This window comes from Ailuropoda melanoleuca, chromosome 15, assembly GCF_002007445.2.
Source record: "Ailuropoda melanoleuca isolate Jingjing chromosome 15, ASM200744v2, whole genome shotgun sequence".
Taxonomy (NCBI): Eukaryota; Metazoa; Chordata; class Mammalia; order Carnivora; family Ursidae; genus Ailuropoda; species Ailuropoda melanoleuca.
In genome coordinates this window covers 12375944-12400817 of record NC_048232.1, presented here as the reverse complement: position 1 = coordinate 12400817, position 24874 = coordinate 12375944, and the positions used below count along the sequence as shown (strand labels likewise).

General features: G+C 48.2%; 1 protein-coding gene across 1 annotated transcript in view; it reads left to right on the top strand.

The window, feature by feature from the left end:
- Positions 1-24874, top strand: part of FRMD4A (FERM domain containing 4A) — a 313707-nt gene that overhangs the window by 265309 nt on the left and 23524 nt on the right. The window contains 4 exon segments of the mRNA XM_034644343.1: positions 14463-14596; positions 18516-18638; positions 21670-21898; positions 24219-24275. Coding sequence (XP_034500234.1) covers positions 14463-14596; positions 18516-18638; positions 21670-21898; positions 24219-24275 — 543 coding nt within the window.

Genomic DNA, 24874 nt, shown 5'->3' with positions numbered 1-24874 from the left:
TCTTGCCTCTTGCCCCTATCGGCTTGGTCTAGATTCTTCTACCCCTCACTGAACTTCCTCTTTGTTGCACCTTCCATATTGTGTTCCTCTCCTAGTTTTTCACTGTTTTTCTTTCCCCTGGGTCTTCCACGGTTGTAAAAGGATGGAAGTGAAAATATCACCAGAGAGAAACAAGTAAGGAGCATTAGCAGTGGAAGGTGATGTCTTCATAAGAATAAAATCCCATTGGTCACCGGGGTCTTTCCTAGGGTCACCGGGGTCTTTCCTAGAACCACGTCGAGTGACTGCACACAGCAGCAGTCGGAGGAGAGGGAGAAGGGGAAGATCCCACAGAGGAGGAGAGGCTGACGTGGTCTAGGTAGCTTCTAGGCTGGCCAAGTGCAGTCAGAGCCAGGAGAAGATGTAGGCCCAGAGGACGAGGGGGAGGAAGTTCCCCTCCTGGACCAAGAGGCCCGTTTGACTGGGGGGAGGGGGCTAATGGAGCTTCAGCTCAGGGGCCCGCACTGGGTAGGCCATTCAGAGGCCCAGGGAGGGCCCATGTATTTTTGTGCACATTACACATTTTGCATTCTTTTCTTTTTTACCTTGAAATGCAGTTGACACACAATGTTACGTTAGTTTCAGGCGTACAACGTCGTGATTCATCATCTGTGGTATGCTGTGCTCACTGCAAGGGTAGCTCCCATCTGTCACCAGAGGACACTGGTACCATATCATTGACTGTATTCCCTGTGCTGTACCTTTCATCCGTGTGACTTACTCGTTCCATCACTGGCAGCCTGGACCTCCCCCTCCCCTTCACCCGTTTTGCCCCTCTCTCCATCCCCCTCCCCTCTGGCACCCACCAGCATTCTGTATTTTTGGATCTGTTTCTGCTTTTTGTTTGTTTCTTTGTTTGGTTTTTAGAGGCCACATATAAGTGAAATCGTATGGTGTTAGTTTTTCTGACTGACTTCGTTTAGCGTCGTCCCCCTAAGTCGATCCATGTTGTCATAAATGGCAAGACCTCATTCTTTTTTGTGGCTATAGTCTGTGTGTGTATACATCACGTCATCTTTATCCATTCCTCCATCAGTGGACACTTAAGTTGCTTCCGTATCTTGGCTACTGTAATAATCAATTGCATTATTTTCCTTAACTGAACCACCAATATAAGCTTCATGGCCCACAAAACCCGGATCTCCCTCTGCCAGATCACCATAGGGTTTACCGTAAACCCCTCCCTGCCTCACATTCTTCAAAGCGTTTTCATTAGCACAGTGAGCCAAATGATCGTTGTTTCTGAGGCCTTGAGGTTTACTGTGAAAGCTGTAGAGAATGTTGTTGTCTTGTATTGAAGAGAATGTCATACAAAGCCCAAGACCCCTGCCTCAAATTACAGCCACTGTCCACTCCCTGCTGAGTGGCAAGGGCAGACCCAGCACCAACCTCTTTGTTTGTGCTCTAGACACTTCTAACCCTTTTTAAAACCCAGAGTCTGAGATATGAGTCTGGATTTATCTGCCCACGGTTGTCCTCCTCCAGCCACACATGAGCCCGGCTCATCCTTCAGGCTCAGTGAGGTGTGCATCCCTGCTGTGGTTTCCTATCCATTTGGAAATCTGGGTACTTTCTGAATTTGGCCTGGTTCTATCCCAGGGGAGGATGGAGTCTTGCAGCCAAGGGCTTCTCAAACTTCTGGGCGCATCAGAATCACTTGGAGGGCAGTTCAAGCACAGAGAGTTGAGCTCCAGCCCCAGGGTGTCTGACTCTGCGGGTCTGGGGTGAGCCTGAGAGTTGGCATTTGTAACAAGTCCCGAAGAGATGCTGATGCAGCTGGTCTGGAGACCACACCTTGAGCCCCTCTTCCTGCTGAGGAAGAGATCAAAGCCTGAGGTGACAAGGTTGCTCAGGTGTCCCCACTTCCAAACCTGTGTCTTGGGCCATCTCCTCTGGCCACTCCTATCTGTCAGTGTCTGGGGACACCACACCAGTAACCTGACAGAGCCATGGACCCGGTTATGCACAGGAACCGCAAACCTCCTGACCTAGAATGAACATCACTCAGTCATCAGCAGGTGAGATCCAGTCATCTTCAAGATTAGAAAGCAGTTCAGCTGTGTGACTGCCACCAGCCTGACAGAACAGAATAATAGAATAACATCACGTAAAGCATCTTTATACCAAGATATTAACGTGGTTTTCAAATCAGTGATACTTTTGCTTCAGGGGCCCCAGTCTGAGCTGTTTGGGAGTTGCTGGGGGCAGCTAAAGACCTTGCCCTCCCTGCTTTTGGAGAGGCAATATTCGTGCGCCCTGACCCCTGGGCTCTTTCCTTGCCCGCCCTCTGCTGCACCGCTGTGCAAGAGGAAAGCCCCAAGAGATGAGAAGCCCAGAGTATGAGCTCTGCCCCATGACCAGACCAGGCAGCACCTCAAACCCTGCCAGTCCTGCCAGCCAGAGCCTGAGGCCACGCTAAGTCTGAGGGTCCATGGGGAGGCCTCCATCCCATGACTTAGGAAGACCATGCAAGGAGAGATCCCAAACAGGAAAGAATAGAGGCCATCAGTTAACAAAGGGAATTTCAAGTGTCCCCAGATCCAGTCATCACTCCCTCTGGGGCTGCTGATCCCTGGCCGTCTGTCTTCTGCCCTCACCTGAGACACACCCTCTGCACCCCACCTGGAAGGGAGGGTTTCCCGTCCCCCATGGTGAGGACATCTAGCTGGCTTAAATAGCTCCACAGCTGGCTGGTGTCCCACGTGGTTCTTTTTGTCCTTCGGTGTCCTCTTGCCTATTTCCTGAGAATTCCTTAGTGATGTCCTCCCACAGATGGATGAGGCATTGCTCTTCCAGGAAAGCCCTGATTTTAAACACTCATTTTATTACACTTGCCAGACCCCATGTTCTACTTTTCATTTAGAAAATACAGTGCGTCTAATTCCATATCCTGTTTGGTCAGTTAGTCTCTTCCTTCACCTATTGCCTTATGCTAAAAGAAAGAAAAGGAAGGAGGGAAGGGATGGAAGGGAGGGAGGGAGAGAAAGAAGGAAAGAAAGGGAAGAAAAAAAGGTGTCTAATATATATTCCTTAAAATCATTTTGAGAAATGAATTTTCATTTTAAAATCCTTTTTACAGGGGTGCCTGAGTGGCTCAGTCGGTTGAGCATCTGACTCTTAGACTCAGCTTAGGTTCTGATCTCAGGGTCATGAGTTCGAGCCCTGTGTTGGGGTCTGCTTTGGGCATGGAGCCTACTTAAAAAAAGAAAAAAGAAAATTCTTTTATCTACTTCTAGCCCAGTGCCTGACTTCCAGTAGTTACTCCAAACATGATTTAAAAAATGGTGTTTAACATTACATTCCCATGGCTTATTTATAACTGGAAGCAGTACCTTTTGAACCCCTTCACCTATCTCCCTTCCCCCTGTCTCTGGCAGCCACCAATCTGTTCTGTGTATCTGTGAGCTTCCGTTTTTTGGGTTTGTGTTTTTTAAGTTCCACATATAAGTGAGATCATACGTATGGTATTTGTTTCTCTCTGTCTGACTTATATCACTTAACACAATGCCCTCAAGGTCCATCTGTGTTGTCCCAAACAGAAGATTTCATTCTTTTTTAGAACTATTACTCCATTGTATGGCTATGCCACATCTTTTCATCCATTCGTTGGTGGGGTGTCTCCATACCTTGGCTGTTGTAAATAATGCTGCAGTGAATGGAGGGTACGTGTATCTTTTTGAATTTGCGTTTTCATCCTCTCCAGATAAATACCCAGAAGTGAATGCTAGGTCATATAGTAGTTTTGTTCTTAATTTTTTTGAGGAACCTCCATACTGTCTTCCAGAGTGGCTGTACCAGTTTGCATTCCCACCAACAGTGCACAAGGTTCCTTTTTCTCCACATCTTTGCCAACACTTGTTATTTCTTCTCTTTTTGATTCTAGCCATTTGGACAGGTGTGAGGTGATATCTTATTGTGGTTTTGATTTGCATTTCTCTGATAACGAGTGACGTTGAACATCTTTTCGTGTCTATTGGCCATTTATGTGCCTTGGAAAAACATCTAATAAGATCCTCTGCCCGTTTTTTAATTGGATTGTTTGGTTTTTTTGCTATTGAGTTGTATGAGTTCTTTATGTATATTGGACATTAACTCCTTCATCAGTTATATGATTTGCAAATATCTTCCCCCATTCAGTCGGTTGCCTTTTTGTTTTGTTGATGGTTTCCTTTACTGTAGCAGCAGCTTTTAGTTTGATGTACTTCCGCTTGCCCATTTTCACTTTGGGTGCTTTTGATTTTGGTGTCAAATCCAAAAAATCACTGCCAAAACCAATGTCAATGTTATAGGGTGATTGAAATCAGAATTGGAAGACTAGTAGTAAGAAACCTGCATGTGCTGCATTTTAAGGACCCTCTGTGTTCCTGGAGCCTGTGGCATCTTGGGCCTTGCCTAGAACTCACATGCCCACCACTGACACTCTCCCTCGGATTGTCCTTTATCGATCGCTGTGTATGCTGGCATCAGACCTTGAAAGGTTAATCTTGTCAGATCAGGCTCCTGTTGCAAATAGCGTATATCCTTGCTGTCTGCCCTCCACTTTTTCACCCTGGTCTCTACCCGGATTGTGGTGTGGCTGAGCCGTGTGACAACAATGTGATATCACTATGGTGTGAAGACTTTTCCTAGCTCCCAAACCTTGCCTGGTACTACACACAACATTTTAGAAAGTTAGAGTTCCTCTCTTCAGAGTGCTTCATACTGTTTATTGATGTTAACAGAGATAAAATATTTCCAAGCTCTTAGTAACTCTGAAGGTGATTTTCCTGTTTAAAGGCACGTAAATACCTTTTAAAATTACTGATGTGCAGTACTTGGCATCTGAGGTATGAGTTGCTAGAGAAACAAAGGGTCATTGCTATGTATGAAAGAAGTCGGGAGTCTACACTTACTAATGCCCTGAGCCCAGAAGGCTAGCCATTTCAAAAAGAAAGGGTCCACATAATTGAAACGATTTATTGAGGCTTAGAGCTAGGCCCCCTAAATTCTTCGATGGTGATGCATAGGGCTCTCGCATGTCAGACCTGTAGGCCCCTGTCCTAGTAGACACCCTCAGAGGCAGTGAGCCTTCTGAGCCCAAGACACAAGACCTGTGTCGAACTAAAAGGAATCCGCCTGATCCAGCACTAAATGGGATCAGACCACAGGAACGTTATGGAACCTGCATCCCGAATCCATGTGTGGAGGGGTCTGGTGGCCAGGCTTGAAAGGACATCCCCAGATCATGTCAGCTGAGAGATGGTGCGGTCTTCCCAGAGTCCCCTAGAAGAAGGGACGTCAAGGCAGCGCAGGTGCCAAGGCAGGCCGACAGAGCCGCACGCCCTGCCCTCCACAAGCCTGACGCTGTGTGGGCCTCCTCATAAGCTATGCCCGCTGGGCGCCCCGTGAACCTGCTGACTGCTGCAGGGGTGGGAAGCAGGGCCCTCTCCCACTCTGCCCTGGTGGAGGCTGCACATTTGCCCCAACTTTGCCCATGCCTCTCTCCGTGGCTATTACTCATCTGAGCTGCAGGTAACAAATCTGTGGAGGTTCAGACAGAGGCAGAGAGGACGGCTATGAATTCAAGCCATTCAGTGATGATGTTCTGTGAGTTAGATAAAAAGCATCCGAAATCTTTTTTTGTGGGACCTCAAACAGTTTACACCTCTCTTCCCTTCCCCTGTTTCTTGAACTCTCGAAGATGGGAGAGGAGAAAAAAATGTAGTCACAAAACAAAAAGCAAAACAGCAACGGCACTCGTCCTGGGAGCTGGCCACGCACGGCCTTTCCGTAACTCATGTGAAAGAGGGAGGCGGTGTGGGGCTGTCCCGGGTATTGTGTGGAGGCTTCGCCATGGAGCAGAGCTGATGCCAGTGGGGGTGTGGGGGGCTGAGCGAGACGGCTTTGCTCTCAGCCTATTTAAAGAAAATGGTGGAAACTGAGTTAGGAAACAACCAAGTGTTCTGAGTCCCCTGTGGCTTGTTGCAGGAGCCTCCCAGACCAAAAAAAAAAAAAAAAAAAAAAGGTACGTGTGTCCTCTCTTCAAGAGATGAAACCATCGGACTGCTGGGGGCTTCTTGACTGGAAACACAGGGGCCTCAGCCACCCATTTGCTACAGAACAAAGGGCCGTGTTGTGTCTATAAATAGGAGTGAGGTTGTGTGATTAATGAGATGGCGATTGAGTCATCATCATGATCAGCAGGATTGCGAAGAATGTGGCGAGGGATCTTTGGTTTAAAACACACACCCACCCACCCACACACACACACACTGCGGTGTGTGATCATGCCCCAGCTCTGACACTTTCCGTTCTGGGGAAAACATGTGCTGGTCCTGGGCCCTCGTACCGCCCGGGATCTGTCCGCATTCATTACTTACCCTTCCACACATTCCCCTTCTCTGAGGGCTGGCACTTCCTTCCATTGTTAGGAAGTTTATTAATAACTAATATAACAATGAGGATGCCAGGATCTGACCCCTCTCCCTACAGAAAGGTGATCTGATCGGCATCAGCCAGCCTTATGGTCACGGCTCTATTCAGCTCAGAGCACACTGCTTCACGCTGGTAGAAATCACATTGTCTTTCGGTTTGTTTGGGTTTTTCGTCTTCTTTCTTTCTTGCCCTCACTCTCTCCTCTCCCTGTGTCTGTCTCAGCCTCTTAAAGGTCTCTGTTACCATCTCCCTGCCACCTCCCCCTTTGGGTCTAGGGGGGAGCAGGATTCCAGGGGCTTCAATTTTGGTCATAACCTGAGTGCAGGTGGGCACAGCCCTGCAGCCTTGGCCCGAGGACTGCGGCTCAGCCAGGCCACGTTCCTGCTGGACTTCGTGACCAGGGAGGGCTGAGAGATCTCCTTCTGTGGAATGGATATTTCTGGGCTTGCTAGAGTAGGATGGGCCAGTGATGAGACTGAGAAGGGAGAACAGTTGTCCCTTTCTGATCTCATATGGGGGGAGCCTAATTAAGTCATTTATAGTGATATTTCTGCCCTTGGGTGTTGGTGCTGAAGCCATAGCTCTGCCTGGTAAAGAAAACCAGAACAGAGTAACCATGGATGACCTAAGTGAACTCTTCTCCAATGATGAGATTTTAAACATTGAAAAACAAGTATCATTATGACCTCTCCTAGGCACTGCTCCGTTCCCATTCAGGCCAGCCCTCTTGATATTGCAAGGGAATTAACAGAGTCTGGGAGCTGGAAAGATAAGCCCCGTCATTCCACAGCATAGGAAAGGGAAATCATATGATCATAAACAGTAGTTTCAGCTCGAGATCGTACTTAGTATTTTTATTAGGTGCTGCTGCTGATTTTTGTGAGCAACTGTTCAGTCCCCTCCCCCCCAGTTATATTTGTCCTCTTCAGCCATTGGACAAAGTGCCACGGAGACGCTAGTTACCATCACAGCCACTGCTTTTCCACAGAGCTTCGTCACTTCACTACTCTTTGAAGTGAACTATTTTATTTTTATAATTTCTGATCCTGACGAGGAGTTGTCCAAGCATGCCTTTTTCATCCTAAAAATCACATTTAATTCTCAGAGATGGTCTCCAGAGATCACACATTTATCTCGAAATCTGCAATGTGACATTTTTCCACAGGGTCTCTTAGGACATCTTTCATGTACAGAACTCATCGTTGAGGATTGGTAAGGGAAATAAATATCTCTTCATCTTAAGGAAGAGTTCAGACCTTTCCCTCCTATTTATTCCTGAGGTGTCGGCCAAAACTTTTCCTTACAGCTTTTACAGATCTGCGTTTCTTTTTTTCCCCTGAAGGCTGAAACAGATAGATGGTCATTTCCTTCCCTTCCTTTCAGAACAACAGATTTCTTTCTTCTTTGGGGTACTATTTGTTTCAAATTTCCCCTCTTTTCAAAGAGGAAAGCACCCCTTCTGTCTTCTGAGATCAGCGGGCTAGTCATCAGTATTCCATCTGTGTAATAACAGATGAGCCACAGTTCCTGACAACATTCTCTTCATAGGATGCGTGTTCATATCCGGTGCTGAGTGGCCGAGGGTCTTTGGAGAGATTGAAGCTAATTCTCCATCACAGCCGAGTGAGGATATCCTTCCATGTGTTTGCTGGCTGATGGGGAGCTGGTGTCCCCCTCACCCCCCCACCCACATCCTGCCCCCGGCAACCGGCTGCCACAGGCTGAAGTCTGGAGTTCCCCAGCTGGGAAATAAAGTGATGGAGGCTTTTTCTCCAGAGGTAGCCAAGCGGGTTTTTACCACGTCTCTGCCGGTAACCTCTACAGCATCGGTACCATAGGATCCGTAGTTCTCTCAGGAGATGCCCGGATACGCACTGACAGCAACTTTCTGACCATTGAGCACATCAGTCAAAAACTCTCCGGCTGTGGCTGGATGGATAGGAAAGGTCTTCTTTTTGTTTTTGNCTCTCAGGAGATGCCCGGATACGCACTGACAGCAACTTTCTGACCATTGAGCACATCAGTCAAAAACTCTCCAGCTGTGGCTGGATGGATAGGAAAGGTCTTCTTTTTGTTTTTGTTTTTTTTTTAAAGATTTTATTTATTTGACAGAGATAGAGACAGCCAGAGAGAGAGGGAACACAAGCAGGGGGAGTGGGAGAGGAAGAAGCAGGCTCATAGCGGAGGAGCCTGATGTGGGGCTCGATCCCATAGCGCCAGGACCACGCCCTGAGCCGAAGGCAGACGCTTAACCGCTGTGCCACCCAGGCGCCCCAGGAAAGGTCTTCTTTGAGGTCAACTTTTTTTCCCCTCTTCCTTCACCTAAGTTAATCGCTAAATCAATTGCTAAATTATTTGTGACCTATTCCTAGAAAATCCTTTGGATTCAGAATGAAACATAATAATAAAATTGCCAAAACCAAAAAGATGTTATTTCCAACCTGGTGTCATGCAAACAGATGGTTACTGAGCAATAAGCAGGAAGGTTTCCTAGAGCACTAATCTGATGCACTGCTTCCTGGCAGTGCAACACGGGGCCACCTCAGCTGCTCAGACTGGAGGGGGTCATCAGCTCTCCAGGTGAATTACCTAGCTGGCCCCCCGGTGAGGGTTCCCTCCAGCATGCCGTTCCCTCTCTCATTCAGGTGGCATTACTCATTTCCCACCTCTTCCTGGCAGGCAGCTTTGTGCGTGCCCCCCCCCCCCGGGGCTCTCTGATGGCTGGGCCCACATCTGGCTACCTGTCCTCTCCACCCCACCTTGCTCACAGAGACTCAGGCTCCATTGGCTCATCTGAAGAACCCTCAACTCCTTCTCTTCCTTCCTTCGGCCTGCATTGTAATCCATGGGGATGTGGAAAGAGTCTGGGCGTGAAAGGCAGATCTGATTTGCACACTGCATGGTTTTTTACCGTGGCAACCAGCAGCGATCAAGACAAAGTTCCAGCTCCCATGCCCTTTCCATTCTGGGTGTAAAACAGACCAAACAGAGCTGCCCAACTGGAAACCCAGCTCTGCCTCCCTGTGTCCCAGTAACGTCTTCCGTGAAAACGGAGCTAATGTTTTCGTGAAGATCACGTGAACTGTGACGTAGGCAGCTCCTGTCAGGAGTCTGGGAAAACCCACATCCTCTCCGTTTCCTCCCAAACGTCCCGAGGGCACAGGGTGCCTCCCACCAGCCCACCGCGTCTTGCCTGCCCACTGCTGCGTCTTCCTCTTTTACTTTATGGGGCTCCTGGAATTGGAGCTCTAAAGACCAGGCACACTGTTTAATGCAAAAATTACTGATGCCCATGTAACATTTACTAGGCTCTGACTCTGTTCGGGCATCTCTGAGGCATCCCCCAACTTCTGAAGAAGTCCTGTGTTCATTCTTGTACTGAAGAGGGAGGAATCAGAGGCTGAGAGAGGTGGTGCCCTGTTGCCAAGTCCCCGCAGCGAGCGCGTCGCAGAGCTGGGACACAAGCCCAGACCTGCTGTCTCTAAACCATTCACTGGCTTGTAGACTTCTGCCTCAGGAGGCTCTGGGCCTGTGTGTTTTCCAAAGAATATTGACTTCACTCCTTCTGTAAATATGGTGCTGCTTTAAAACTTTGAACAACAGTTATATCTTTAAAAAATTCTCACATCACCTCTGTTTTCTCTTTGGCTCCTGCACGAATCCATCACGCACTTGGCTACTGTTTTGCTGAACTATAAATTTTGCAATCTTGCTCTTCTGGCTGCATCGGGCAGGTTTTACCCGTCTTCCTGCTTCATTAATCCCAAAGACAGCTCAGATTAACCTCTTTTTTAGCATCCAAATTTACACCCATGTGCTTTGGTCTGTTGATGAGATGGAGGGGTGGACCCTTTTTAGCCCTGGTTGATAATTAGACATTCCCTTCCAGTTCAAGGCAAACTCTCAGTCACTGGGGGTAGGACCAGAGTTGGCAGTGTGTTTGTGTTTTCTGGATGTGAGAATGGTGAAGAAGAGGGAAGTTGACACTGTCAGGTAACAATTGTAACATTTGCAGCAAGGATTGCTGGAGGCAAGAGGGAGCTACCAACAGTACAATCTCCAAGTTGGGGAGCATCTTGGAGGTTGGTTAATTGGTCATTTTCCAGATGAGGACATCATGGCTCTAAGAGTTTCGTGACCCAAGGTCTTACACCAATCAATAGCAGATGTAGGGTCTATGTAGGTCCCTTCCCTGTCGATCACCGCTCCTCTCAAAGGTAGCAGATTGACATCTTTTTTGATTTCCAAGAGGAGAAACTTAAAACCTCAGAGTGGCCTTGCATGTGCCAAGGCACACGTGTTTCAGTAACCAGAAATAGATAAACCAGAGCAACGGAGAACTTCTGTACTTTTCACCAAGTCCAGATGCTGATGGGAAATTATTTCTCCATCCTGAATCATCTCTTATTCACAAATCTTTAGTTTATAAGACTCCTGTTGACCTGAGGCCCTTCCCTGATTGAGTTTCTTCCTGGAGTCTTTCTTTGTCACTTGAGAGTAGCAGGGAATCAGTGCCTCCTGATTCCAGGCCCTCTTGCTGGCCTGCATGGTACGTGTCTGCCATGATGCTCCAGGGATGCCTGAGGGCACCTGTGGAGGCAGTAGAAAGCTGCCTCAGCATCACAGAGACCTGGGGCTCATTCTCCTGATGCCCCCAATCTTCTCTTCGTGGAACTGTTACTGGAGCACTCTTGCAAATGGGCACGGGGTCACCTCTTCTTGTGGTCTCCATGTTTGCCTGGTTGCAGGGAACAGCTCCCCAGGCTCAGAACCCTTCCCCCAGTGCCCTGGATTTCCTTTCAAGAAACAGAGGCACTGGGAACCTCTTTTCAAATGCAGTGTTTCAAATGCATGAACAGGTGAACGCAGAGCTGCCCTAGCTTGAGGAGAATGGAGTGGGGCCCCTGAACTCCTGAATCTCCATGACCCTGTTCCCACCCTCGTGCATAGCAGCTCAAAAGCATAACTGCAAACTCAGGCATTCAAGGAACAGTTTGAAAATACTGCCTTTGTATGCAGAATTGCATAGTGAGGTCTTTTCTTGAGCAACAAGGAGGAGGTAGCGTCAATGGTTTCTTTCTTTCTAATTCTGCTGTGTGTTTCACTCCTATTAGATCTACCCTGGATCTTGAGGATTTACCTATTCCAGGCACAGTGAGAAGTACTGTATGTGCATTAACTCATTTAGTCTTTACAACAGATTTAGGAGGTCAGGTCATGTACCCAATGTCATACAACTAGTGAGTAGCGTAGAGTGCATCAAAACCAGGTCTGTTTGACCTCTGCTTGCCACCCAGTTACCACTAAAAAGGAAAAAATCTGCATGGCCAGGCTAGTTCAGTTACTTTGTAAAAATTTAACTGGGTACCCAGCACTACATTCCTCATGAGGCAATTTCCAGAAGAAAGGTATGAACCGGAGCCAGCCAGTTTCATGGTTTTAGGTACAGAAAGGGCCTCTTGAGCCATCCAGTCTGTCTAATGTGGATTTGGTATTTAGACTAATTATTATAAATAATAATAATTTAAGTAGCACTAATGAGCCTTGTAATTCAACACCAAAGCTTAAGGACCAGGTCATCCAAAAATGGTTGCACTTTGCCTCCCGGTGTTGAATGTTCTCATGATTTCTGCCATTCTTGAACATAATGAAGGCTTAGACTTAATAGATTATCATTTCCTATTGAGAAGTTAGGCAGGGGTGAAAGGGAAAGCAATGAATTTTTCACTTGAGCTAGAAATCCTTTCATCTTCTTGGGTCTAGTTTTCTCCAGGCCTGTTTTTTAAATCTAAAGTCTGACTTCTTCCCCACCTTAGTTACTTCATTATTAATGCTTTAGATGAATGCCATTAAGTGTTTCTGTGTCTGCCATTTTGATTGGTGACTGTGGCTTAGAGAACCAGGGTAAGATGCACAGCGATTGAGCTGTAGGACCTTGGATGGGTATAAACTAAAGGTAGTTGAGCACTGATGGGCCCAGGGTAATTAACTTATAGAGGTAGGAAATCTGAGCCATATCGGAAGGGGAGCCTGCAGTATTGTCCAGTGATGTGTTGCATCCGGGCTTAATGTCTGACAACCATGAGCTCTTGGAAGCCTTAGTAAGATTCAAGCTTTTGTTCGGGTTTGCTTTTGAATGGAGTCCTGCCACTGAGCATGACAAAATCCAGGGAAGAGCTACAAAAATTAATGAAAGTTTGGAAGGCAGGTTCTTCTATAACTTCTAGGTACTTACATGTACTAGATTTCTTTACCAAGATGAGCTTCAGCTTAATTATAGCATCCAAGTGTATGACTGATGGCGTTTATGTGTTTGTTCATTCGAGGTAATATTTATTAGCTACTGTGAAGGCACAAAGATGGTATGTTCCTGCAATGATAGATATTCTCTATTTCCAGCTAAAATGGGCTGGGGGAGAAAAAGTAAAAAGCCCAAGTTGGAGTCAAAATGTATGTAGTTGTTGAGACTTACTGAGTATTAGGGTTCTAGGAACCTTAGTTGCATGGTAAGAGACTGCTCAAAGACTAAGAGAGAACAGTGTATTTAGGGGGATGATTTGAGAATAGCAGAGCTTTTTGATGCAAAGGCACAGAAGACCTTTCTAGCCTGAGGATTCTAGGATGTTTTCTTTACCATTGCAAGAGACAGAACACTTAAGTCTGGCAATTCTGACTGCATTGTTCTCAAGTTTGTCATCTGATCACTGACTTGTCCCGAAAGGTTTCGTATGGAAATACAGTTCCCACCTGCCTCTCCAAAAAAAAAAAAAAAAAAAAAAAAAAAAAAAAAAAAAAAAAAAAAATCCCACTGGAATTTTTCCTGGGATTGCAGCAATTATCTTGTCTAATTCCTGGAGAATGGACATCTCTACAACGTCAGGCTTCCAATCCATGACTATGGTATACCTCTCTATTTTTTTAGGGTTTTTAAGTTTCTCAGCAGGGTATTATAGTTTTCTCTGTAGAGATCTTACACATCTTTCACTGGATTTATCCTTAGGTATTTGGTGTTGTTTGATGCTGTTGTAAATGGCATCATCTTCCGAGCCTCTTGAATGCTCACCCAGTAACGCCACCCGTCCATGTCTGTGGGCATTAGAAGCAAAATAATAATTAGCTTCTTCCTTCCCAGGGCCACAGTGGGCCTTGTCAGAAGCCATCAGGGTAAACATGTATAACAACCTCACTGCTAGAAACCCACTTCAGGATCCAAACACTGCAGACCGGAAAGTGTTCTTTGATCCAACCTAAATTCCTCCAGTTGGCATTCTAGCATATTTTCCTTTTGCGTTTGGTTCACAGTTTGCCTTCCACCAAGATTTCATATCTAGCAGTCTGCTGCTTGAATCATCATGCAGATATTTCCACCCTGAATGGTAGAATATGTATAACTTTCACCAGGAGGGAATTTGCTCATGATACAGTATTAAGTTAAAACAATATATAATGAAAATCAAATTTTATTTTTAAAATATACATGCTTAGATAAAAGGATCAAAAGAAAATACATAGAAGTGGTTATCTCTGGGGGACTTATTTATGGACTATTTTTATACAGGTCTCCATTTTCAAAATGTTTATGACAAGTATGCATCATCTTTGAACTAAGCCAAAAATAAACATTGTTAAATGGAGAAAAAGAAAATCAAAACTATGTATTAAAATTACTGGCCTGAATTTTAACTTTCCCCTTCATTGTGTAATGCCTGTTAAGAAGTGCTAGGGAAAAAATCAAACAGGTATGCCTCATATCTTCAGATAATCAAGGAAGAGAAACTTCTTTTTCAGGCATGTTAATTTTCCTGCCAGTCCTCTGAGTAGCTATAAATTCCACTAAGTGCCAAGAATTGGCTCCTCGTGCCTGGGAGTTTGTAGCACCTGCTTTGTGTCCCACTCCCCTGACTCCTGGGTCAGTCCCACATCCACAGTGTGGGCTCCAGAGAGGTACTCTGTAGTCCAGATATGTGTCCCCCATCCACTGCTCTATTAACCCCACTGTTTATTGACAGGTTCTCAGGAATCCGATAGCTCTCAGTCGGCCAAGAAAGACATGCTGGCTGCCTTGAAATCCAGGCAGGAGGCTCTGGAGGAAACGCTTCGCCAGCGGCTAGAGGAACTGAAGAAACTCTGTCTTCGAGAAGCTGTAAGCAGTTCACATTGTGTGTGTGTGTGTGTGTGTGTGTGTGTGTGTGTGTGTTCCTCTGTCTTCACGTATTTATAAAAAACAAAAGTGGGGATCACACAGAGAGCATCAGCAGGAGACAGGACCTTTCCTGAAGCACAAATGTGGGAGACTCCCAGCCCCTCCAACGCGCCCTGTCATTAGCAGGAGTGGACCTTAGTGAAAGATGAGAACAGCAGGTAGAGCAGCTCTGCCCGAATCCTCAAAGCGATCCCACTGCAGACCAAATGACAAGTGTAATGGCCGTCCCTTCTACATGCACAATGCACCATAGTTTATAAAGCATCTCCTGCTGTGATGTTACCTCCTTGGATAGACTGGCTTGCCACCATCTTGCTAAAATTTGGGCCTGAACTCATTGTCATGGTGGCTTTCATTTCTCTTGAGGCGACTTCACATTGGTCTTTGGAAATCCTATGGAGAAGCCTCAATGGGGACCAACAAGGAAACCAAGATTTCGCTTGATACATGATCCCCTGGTGCTTCACCTTTTTTTTTTAATGAAGTCTCAGCCTACTGATATTTTTAAATTTTATGCAAAGCAAGCCTTCCTCCAGCCCGTGTATACACGGGTCTCGTGTTGCCTTGGGGTGTAGACACTGTGGCCTGCCACTGTCTGTATTTGCAGCAACGTCCACTTCTATCTTCTCCTGTTCATTCCATGACTCTTAGCATGTTTGAAAAGTTTTTTTTTTTAATGCAACACACATGACTGGGGGGCGTGTACGCACACGCACGAGCACGTGCTCACACATGGATGCAACAGGGCAGGAGCCCTCCGGAGAGCAGCTGTGCTTTGCATAACCTTGCAAAGAATTCTGTTGGTCAACAGTTCAAGATGGGAAGCAAAAGAGGTTCCTGGGCTGAGCTGTAGAGTGTGATCCCCTCCCCCAACTCCCAGTCCCTTGCCCCAGGAAAAACCGAAACAAGGGGCTATAGAATGAGATCGCATTACATTTCAACTTGGCTTAATTAGGCCCTGGATTGATTTAAACCGGAGCCTGCACAAAGCAGACCCACAGGAGCACAAATCCACTACAAAGCTTAAGAAAGCAGCTGGCCTGACCAGGGACGTGCTCTGTGATACTCTTAATATTAGTAACCTTTTTATAGAGAATATGCTGAAAGCATTGAAAAAATATGGACTTGGGTGTCTGCATTTAATAATTTGTAAAGCCTTGTTTTGTTTTTAATAAAGGAAATGTCCCTAAACCCAGCAGGGAATCCGCATCAGAAAATTGGAGAAACATGTCAAGGCAGGGTTAGCAGGCATTATAAAGGCCTCCCTGTCTCTCTTGAAATAAAAGCAAAATAAGGAAAACAAAGTTCCCACTTCTTAGAGCATGGACACCAGAAAACAGAGCTGGAGTGAAAGGAGTCGCCTCTCTGGGGAAACAGGCCCTGGGGCCAGATGGCTTCTGTGCTTGCTCACCAGTCTCCTACTCCCCGTTGCGAAGGGACACGGGAGAACTTTCTCAGTAACTGTTGGCGCTCTTTCTCTGGGTTATACGCACCATGCATTCTTAGCTCCGTTAGGAGAAGCGCTGTTTGTCTGCTGGGGAGGGGGGCGCCGAATGGAGCAGAGTGAGCGGACACGGCTTACATCCTGCCACATGCTCAGAACAGAAGGAAGCAGGACGAGCCCCTCCGTAAGAGCACGTGAGCCCGTTCCTCCCCCAGCGGCTCTGCTTACATGGGAAATCAAATTAAATATGGGGAATCAAGGGCTTGACTCCAGCACCTTCCAGCAGATGCTGGAAAATCAGTAGCCTCATGTTTTTAAAGTAGTTTGTTTCAAAACCACAGACACTTTGGAGTTTTAAATCAATGGTCATGTTAATGTTCCACTCCTTTCTGTAAGTTCCAAAGTAGAAAGGAAAAGTCCTAACAGTACAAAATCCTCAGTGTGTTCTGTTATTTATAGACCAGCTTCTAGGGGAGTAGATAAAAATGTTGCAGAATAAACACATAACTACTCTGGAGACATGTGAACCACATTTTTTACAAAAACAGGAAAGAAAATTGCAGAGCATTTCATACTCAATAATTGGCCATTATGTTCTGAAATGCTTACACTAGGGAGTAAAAAGCCCAAGAGTTCATTTCCTGGTGGCCTGAACACAGGAGAGAGGCCCAGGAGAGTGAGTGGTGGGTGTGTTTGCACATGCCAGTTGTTCTCTCTCTCTCTCTCTCTCTCTCTGTCTCTCTCTCTCACACACACACACACACACGTGTGCATGTGTGCGCACACACACACAGTGCCTGCACATACACCCTAGTCACACACACACAAGCATACACATATACCCCAATACACACACCCCATTGCACTCACACCTCACTTGCACATAGGCACCCTACTGTGCACACATCTGCACCCTAGTCTCACGCCCAGTGCGTATATGCACACACACACCAGTGCATACACATACACAGCCTAGTGTACATCAGTGCACACATGTACACACACACAGTCAGTGCATGCACCCATCCCAGTGTGCACACACACAGCAGCGGGTAAAGGCCAGATCACTCCTCCTATTGGAAGGTGGGTGAACACCTGGAGTCCTGTGTCTGGCGCTTTCTCACCCATTGCACACTCGTACTGGGCCGTTGCACACTCGTACTGGGCTGCCCGGCACAAAAGCTATTTGTGTGGACGGACAGGGAGCTCTTCCGTGTCGGAGCGGCCCCGTAGACATTGACTGGGGACTGGAAACCTAGGGCTGGGCTTTGCCCGTAAGTACCGCCCGTGCCAGTGGAGACGCACGGTGGCTCTCCCACAGTCTTGCCCCTGGAAGTGACTCCGTGCAATTGATGCCTTGGCTTCACCACGTGGATTAGCCACTGACTCAGATTTGATCTTTATTCCCAGACATAACCCTTAATATGGAGCCTTGTTCTAATCTGGAATCACTCCACAGACTTCGGTGTCTGCCAGGATCACATCAGCGAAATTCACTGTCCTTAAATTCACACAATTAGATTTCTAAGAGCTGAAAATGCACAACAGATCTTTTTTTAATGGCCTTGTCAGTAAAATGGATTATATTTTCAGTTTCTATTGAAACTCTCATTTGTATACATGTAATGTTTTTTAAGCTCTGCCTGCTCCTTGAGCACCTAGCCTGAGTGGAGTAATTATTATTTATGTTCAGTTTCTAATTTATGTAATATGCACCTTTCTTGGCTTTGCCATTTAGATACCACTCCTCCTAAGAACACTCATTTGAAGGACATTTTGAACTTAGATATTTGTGAGGGAAAATCTGATGCAGTGGAAAGAGCACAGAAACTGGAAAGACCAGAGCTGTCGCTCCGGCTGTGCCCCCTCCTGGCTGTGTGGCCCCACCTGTCATGTATCAGGCACAGAGGAACACTTGGGAAATTAACAAATGCGTGAGATTCAGGTTGTATGATGAAAGCCAATGGTCATTTTATTTACCCAAAAGAATTTTACTTTGGGAGAAACTTTCTGAAGCACGTCTGTTCTGTAAAGGACTGCTCTCACACTTGTTTAGAGAAATGAGGGGCACCTGGGTGGCTCAGTCAGTGAAGCGTCTGCCTTCCGCTCAGGTCATGATCTCAGGGTCTTGGGATCAAGCCCCACATCAGGCTCCCTGCTCAGTGAAGAGTCTGTTTCTTCTTCTCCCTGTGCCCCTACCCCCTGCTCATGCTCGCTTACTCTCTCAAATAGATAAAGTCTTTGAAAAAAGAGAGAGAAATGAAATTGCATTTCAGGAGCCCTTACTTGGACACATTGCTAAAGGTGGCGATTTCAAGTCTACGCACTGAATCCACGCTTTGAAGTGCATACGTCCTAGAAACCGAGCGTGTGCCCTCTCCTGATTTCTGTTCTCATGCTGTTGCACGTATGCAGGAACTGACAGGCAAGCTGCCCGTTGAATATCCCTTGGATCCGGGGGAGGAACCACCCATTGTTCGAAGAAGAATCGGGACAGCCTTCAAGCTGGATGAACAGAAAATCCTGCCCAAGGGAGAGGTGTGTCCTTCTTGATATTGTTGGATTCTCCCACCTTAGCCATATTTCTCCTAAATGTTGGGGCGTCCAAGTTTTCTGTAACAGGGTGTTCATTCTACCCAGTGCCAGAGGCCATTTCCCCTTTCCTCCCCAGTCTCTTCCCTTCTCCCTTTTAAGTTAGCTGCTCAGTCAGTGTGGGGCTCCCCTTGGTAGGATTCTTTAACTTGCATGAGTAAGCATTTTGATTTCCTTGGAAGTTGTTTGTCTAACATGATAGGCCTGTCACAAGTGGCTAAGTGAAGCTTGGGAGAATATCCCAGAGACACTCTGGTGTACCTGTCTTTTTAATGGCCTCCCAGCTCTTTGTTACTCGGAACCCAGCCTCACGTGGGAGGAAACAACCAAAGGAGAAAGAAAACTCAGGTCATGCCAGCAGGCGCAGGGATGCCATTGGCTGGGGAAAGACCGTAGGGTCTGCCCTCAGGGGCCTTCCCTTCGCCTTGCTGCTGACATTGCTGCTGGAGGATGAGCAAGATGCTGGGCCGGCCCGAGGTCATTTATTGCATTTGGAGGAGCTGCTGTCACATCGCTCCTTCATCACCCTTGACACTGTATGTGGCTGGGGGCTGGAGAGTCCCTATTGGGGGAGGTGTGGGGACTTGGGTCTCCATCTGGTTAACAAGCTCTCCAGCCTCAGACCAAGAGAGATTTGAGGCCAGGCAAACCTTTAGGCCTCCAGGTCACGTCCAGGAAATGTCTTCCTGGATTGATTCTGAATGAAGGGACTAATTAAAATGCTATTGAACAGAAGGCTTACAAGAGCAGAAATCAAAGCCAAGGGGGAAGGGAGGGGAATGCTGTGTCCATGTTGAAATGTACAGTCTTAGAAAAGGGATTGAGAGAAGCTGGCATTCTTGTGTCGCAGCTGCAGTGGGTGAGTGAGGGGTGAATTCCGGGGGACGCCATGCCCTGCATCTGGGGACCAGTCTGAGGCCAGCACTAGCAGGGCACTGGGGGATGGGCAGACTCACCATGGGTTTCAGCCACGTCTAATGCTCTGCAGTTTTCCTCTTCTGGAAGAGCAACTTCACAATCCTTACATCTTGGAGCGGTTGCTAGGATTAGACGTGCTAGTGTGTGGGGAACACTTAGCTTGCTACTTGACACCTGCTTCGTGGTCAGTAACCGTGAGCTGCTGCGAGCAGAGAGGAGACAGCGGCAGCAGGGGCTGTGGGCAGGCAGAGCAGGGGTGACGGTGAGTGGGATTTAGGAGAGCGTCAGGTCAAGTACTTAGCAAATCCGCCTGTCACCAGGATTGCCTGAGGAACTTTGCTCTCTTATGCTGGACAGACAGACAGCTGGACTAAACTTTGAAGAGCAGACCCCACCTCAGCAAGTGCCCCATTGTTCTGCCCACAGCCCCCAGTGCCCTCCCACCCGCACCTCCTTCCCACTCTCCAGTAAGCGAGGCCTCTCCTTCCCCGAGAAGTCCTTGTGCACCCCTGTCTTCCTTACCTGCCCCTGCATGTATTGGTCCACAGTTAGTGACAGGAAGCACCCCCGAGTCTCCATGAGCTGGTGCAGAGATCCTCTAGGAAGGAGGGGCCCCCAGGCCCAGCTCTGTCGCTGCCTCTGGTTCTCCTGGGAACGCACTTGGCTTCCCTATCCACACCACAAGCAGCCATCTGGACAGCCAGGGCCAGTGGCCTTGTGCGTGTCTGTTTCGGGAGTTCGAACTGGTCCTGGGCTCCCACCCTGGGTCAGGTCCCGGGCCAGGGCCCTCCTCACCACCCGGGAACAGCTGCTTCTAGCGAAGCCTCACAGACCAGCCTTTGTCCTTGGTGGCTTGTTTGTTTCGAGACCCTGGGCGGGAATCCATCTTCATGTTCCTCTCCCTCCGGAGAGCGAGTGCAGCCAGCATCCGAAGGACCTGGAAAGAGTTTATCATCTCCGAAGCAGCTCTGTGTAGTCTCCATGCTCCCCCCTCCTGGTCCCTGCTCCCCTCAGGCTTAAGGGGTTCAAACACAAGTGAATCCGGCTGAGAGTGCTGTGCTGAATGGAGGCTCCTGGCCGGTACGTGCTGCCCAGAGGCAAGCCTTTATTGTCCAGCCATTAACTGGGAAGATCTGCCTGTTCCCACAAACATGGTGATGGGCTCCCACGGTCCGTTCTGCTCAGGTTTTTGCAGCGAGGTGGGCAGCCTGCAGGCCGTCCCCGTTCATCTGCCCAGTCCTGGTGGCCACAGCCTCCTTTCTCCTGGGACCAAAAAGTGTCTGAGGTCATATTCACCCATACGCTCTTTCTGGCCAAAGGCAGGGGTGGAGGCCACAGGGAGGTGCCCGAGGGGAGATCGGAGAATGCCCTGAAGCCATCTCTGGAATGGGGGCCAAGCTCCTCCGCCTTCCCATCCATGCCTGGCAGCCCATCGCTGCTGCAAACGGGCAGGCGTGAGGACGGCTGGAGCCTGCAGAAAGGGCTTCCAAAAGAGATGCCGGTAAGTAGGGTATGTCCCACCACAAAGGGCTCGAAATACATGCGACAGAGGGCACGTGGGAGCTGCCTGCTGCAAACCCATAGAAGCCTGCTCTGGAAGTAATGGTGAATCGTCAGCCCAAGATGGCAAGGAGACGCCAACCAGAGAGGCTCTGATTCCCACGAGGGTTTGGTCTTCGTGAAGCTTGCTGTGGAGAGCAAGGAGATGAAGCCAAGTGACCCCTGCCTCCAGTCCGCCGCAGGGAAGCTCTGCTTCTGAATGATGCTGCCCGTGTAGCTACCAGCACTTGTCTCCGGAATGTAACGGGCCAAGGGTCTCGAAAGTGGGAGTGCCCAGGGCCCGGCCGCCATAGATTTTAGCAAGGGGGCATTGCGGGGTCAGGCAAGGATGGGGCTAGGTACCGGGAGTGCTGGTTTCCTAGTAGGAGAGTCTCCCAAAAAGTAGGGTGTGCTGGCCTTGGGGCAGGGGCGGGGAGGAGGGTGCCTGCCTCCCTTAGCGGCTTGCTTAGCACTTAGTGTCCCCCGAAGTGTAAGTAAGCTCCATCTATCCCTCCCACAGGAGGCCGAGCTGGAACGCCTGGAACGAGAGTTTGCCATTCAGTCCCAGATTACAGAGGCCGCCCGCCGCCTCGCCAGTGACCCCAACGTCAGCAAAAAACTGAAGAAACAAAGGAAAACCTCTTATCTGAATGCACTGAAGAAGCTGCAAGAGATTGAAAATGCCATCAATGAGAACCGCATCAAGTCCGGGAAGAAACCCACTCAGCGGGCTTCCCTCATCATTGCCGGTCAGTGCTAAGCCCATGCCCCACAGGGGCCTCGGGAATGAGCCCCAGCCCCGGGAACGGATCCAAGCTGGCTCCCAGGGGGACCTGAGCAAGCCACCTAACTACCCTGGGCCTTATCTTTTTCATTTTTACTACTTTTTTTTTGATTCATAAAGCAAAGCTAATAAGGCCTGATACCAGATGAGAACAATAAAGGGTGCTCGGGTGCACAGAGGAGGGGCTTACACAAGTCAAACCGTCCTGATCACTACTTAGTGCCCCCTGGGAGAGCCTGCAGCCCTGAGCTACAGGCTTGTCCCCACCCTCACCAGCAGCTGGGCCCAGCTCACCGTGCCCATTCAGTCTTGCTGGAGTTGTCCAGGCTCTGACCCCCTCAGGCACCTGACCGCCCTACTCACGTCTGGATGGCTGGGGTACACAGCAGGCCAGCACCCCCGCCGACCCTCTGTCCTCAGACAGACGAGCTCCAAGGGCTCCTGTCCCAGAGCTGAAGCCAGGGAGGACGGGGCCGCCCCACTCTGACTGTCTAGACCCCTGAGCTCAGGTCAGCAGGGGTTAGGAATCTGGGTGATTCTATTTGGTAAACACCAGAAGGAAATACTGCCAAATCCACCAACACCATCAAGTCCCCCAAACAGTTACAGTCCTTTTTTTCTATGTTTAGCAGACTCTTTAGAATATATGTCAAGTAATTCTTTCATAGTTTACACGTTTAAAACAGTTTTGTTCTAGGAAGACCAAAAGTGGCATAGAGGTTCCCAGAGGCTAGGGCAGGCGGAAGGGGGAGTTAGTATTTGATGGGTACAGGTTTTGTCTGGAAAAATGAAAAAGTTTGGGAGACAGATGGCGGTGATGATTGCACAGCAATGCAAATATACTGAATTGTACGGCTCACAGTGGTTAAAGCGGTAAATGTGTATATTTTACCACAATTATATATGTTACATATATACATAATATACAACATATAATTGTGCTACCTTAAAATGTGGGCTTACTAGGGAAGCCATGCTATACCGGAAACTCCAAGACACCAGAAGTCAAGATTCTCTGTCCCCTAGTTGTTCACAGTCCACCAAGCAATACAAATAAAGTGACTTCCTAGTTGAGGAAAACAAGAGAGAGGCCGTAAAAAAAATCCGGAAATTTGGAATAGCTGTCTTTCCCCATCCTGCCCCCTCGCCCTTGGCCAAGACTTGTCCCTTTGTCATCCACTTCCGAACAGAGCTGCAGCCAGCCCTTGTCTGTATGATGTCTCTTTGGGGCCTCCTCATGGCCCTCAAAGGCCCCTGGGGAGTCACAGCTCTGCGGGAGAATCCAGCATGGTCACCAGAGCCCAGTTTGGGGGGACACCGTGGGGCCACACCTGTCCCTGGCCGGCCACGGAAGAGCCAGCTTCCCCAGCCTGCCCGGGGAGGACTCTTCTGTGGGCCCCGCCTCTAGAGTCTGTGTTCAGATCTGTGTCTGTCCCCCCGGCACAGGGTCCCATCCAGGTTTGCAGCCATTTTTTTTTTAAACTGCTCAAGAGTATACCTTTTTGTTGTGCTGTATTCTTGAAATAATGTTTCTGCTGTGCTTAAATTAGAGGAATAATTCCGGTTCTTTGTAGTTCCTTAGCCTGGTGTTTTATTTCAAGAGCTAAAACACTAAACTTGGAACCTAAGACCTGGACCTTTGGCTCCTTTTGCCGAAAGAGCAGAGCAGACAAACCACTCCTCCCTAGGTGGGCCTCAGTTTCCCCAGATGTTAAAGAGGGAGGATTGTTTGGCTCCTTCTTGGCTGCGTCCTCATGGTTAACTTGTATCTATAAAAATAAGCCTTGGGGAGAGAGAAGCTGTGCTTAGCAGCTTGTTTTCACTACTAATGACTTAAGAAGTTTATGGAGAAGATATTTATGGCCGTAAGAGCAAAGCCAAGTTCCTCACCCTGGTTTCGCATGTGTGGAATAAAGAGCAGTTCGTTTCCCTTGGTTCAGTTGGAACACGCCCTGAGATTGGGCCGGGACAATGATGTCGCTTCACCAGGCCAGGCGGCCTTTATCCTGGGTATTGAGCTACTCAGCACTGCCGGGTTGAGGGAAACAAGAGCGCAAACAGGCAGGCAGACACCGGGGCACAGCACGGCGTCAGGAGTAGGGGATGTGCCAGGGACCCACCCCAGGGACTGTCCAAAGAAATGCCAACCAGCATTTTGATTGTGTTTCATGCACTCTTTCTGATCAGAAAGAGGACGTGATGGTACTAAACGCGTGATTTTTACAGAGAGGGCTTTGTCTGGGGAATGTGCGAAACTCATAGACTTTTGCTTTTTGTCTTCTCAGATGGAAATATTGCCAGTGAAGACAGTTCCCTCTCAGACGCCCTTGTGCTAGAGGATGGTAGGTTGTCCGTTTCCTGCTTCAGAACTCAGGCCCAGATCAGACGGTCTTGAGCTGTGTGTCGTCGGGCACAGCTCGGTGGAAAGGCCAGAGCCAGGCTGAGGTGGCAGCTGGGCGCTCCGCGAGTGCCTCGTCCCCAGCACTCACCCGTGTGGTTGGGAGCGGGTGGGCACAGCGTCAACTCATGTCTGTTGGAACTTGAGTGTCTCCTGTGGCCCAGAGGTAGGGGACAAGGTGATAGACCGTGAACGGTGTTCTGTGTTGTAGTTGCCAAAACCACATTTGTAACTAAACACCGTGTGCAGTTGCCTTTTGAGTATTCATCATTTCTGGAGGAAAGATGTGGATTTTGGTTGGATCACAAGTCAAAGATGGAAGCCTACTAGGAAAGCCTAGGGGTGGCAGGAAGAAAACCAGCCCTCCACGTCGTCCTGAGAAATAGTGAAGACGAAAGGGAAGACGTCCCTTTAGATTGCTGGTCAGGACTTGAAACTGTCTTGCTCTTTTCCATTGACCTCTGAAAACCCAGGGGTCACCAGTATATTTTCTTGGGAAATTCTTAGGTAAACAGAACCGATTCCCATACCCCACCCCACCTC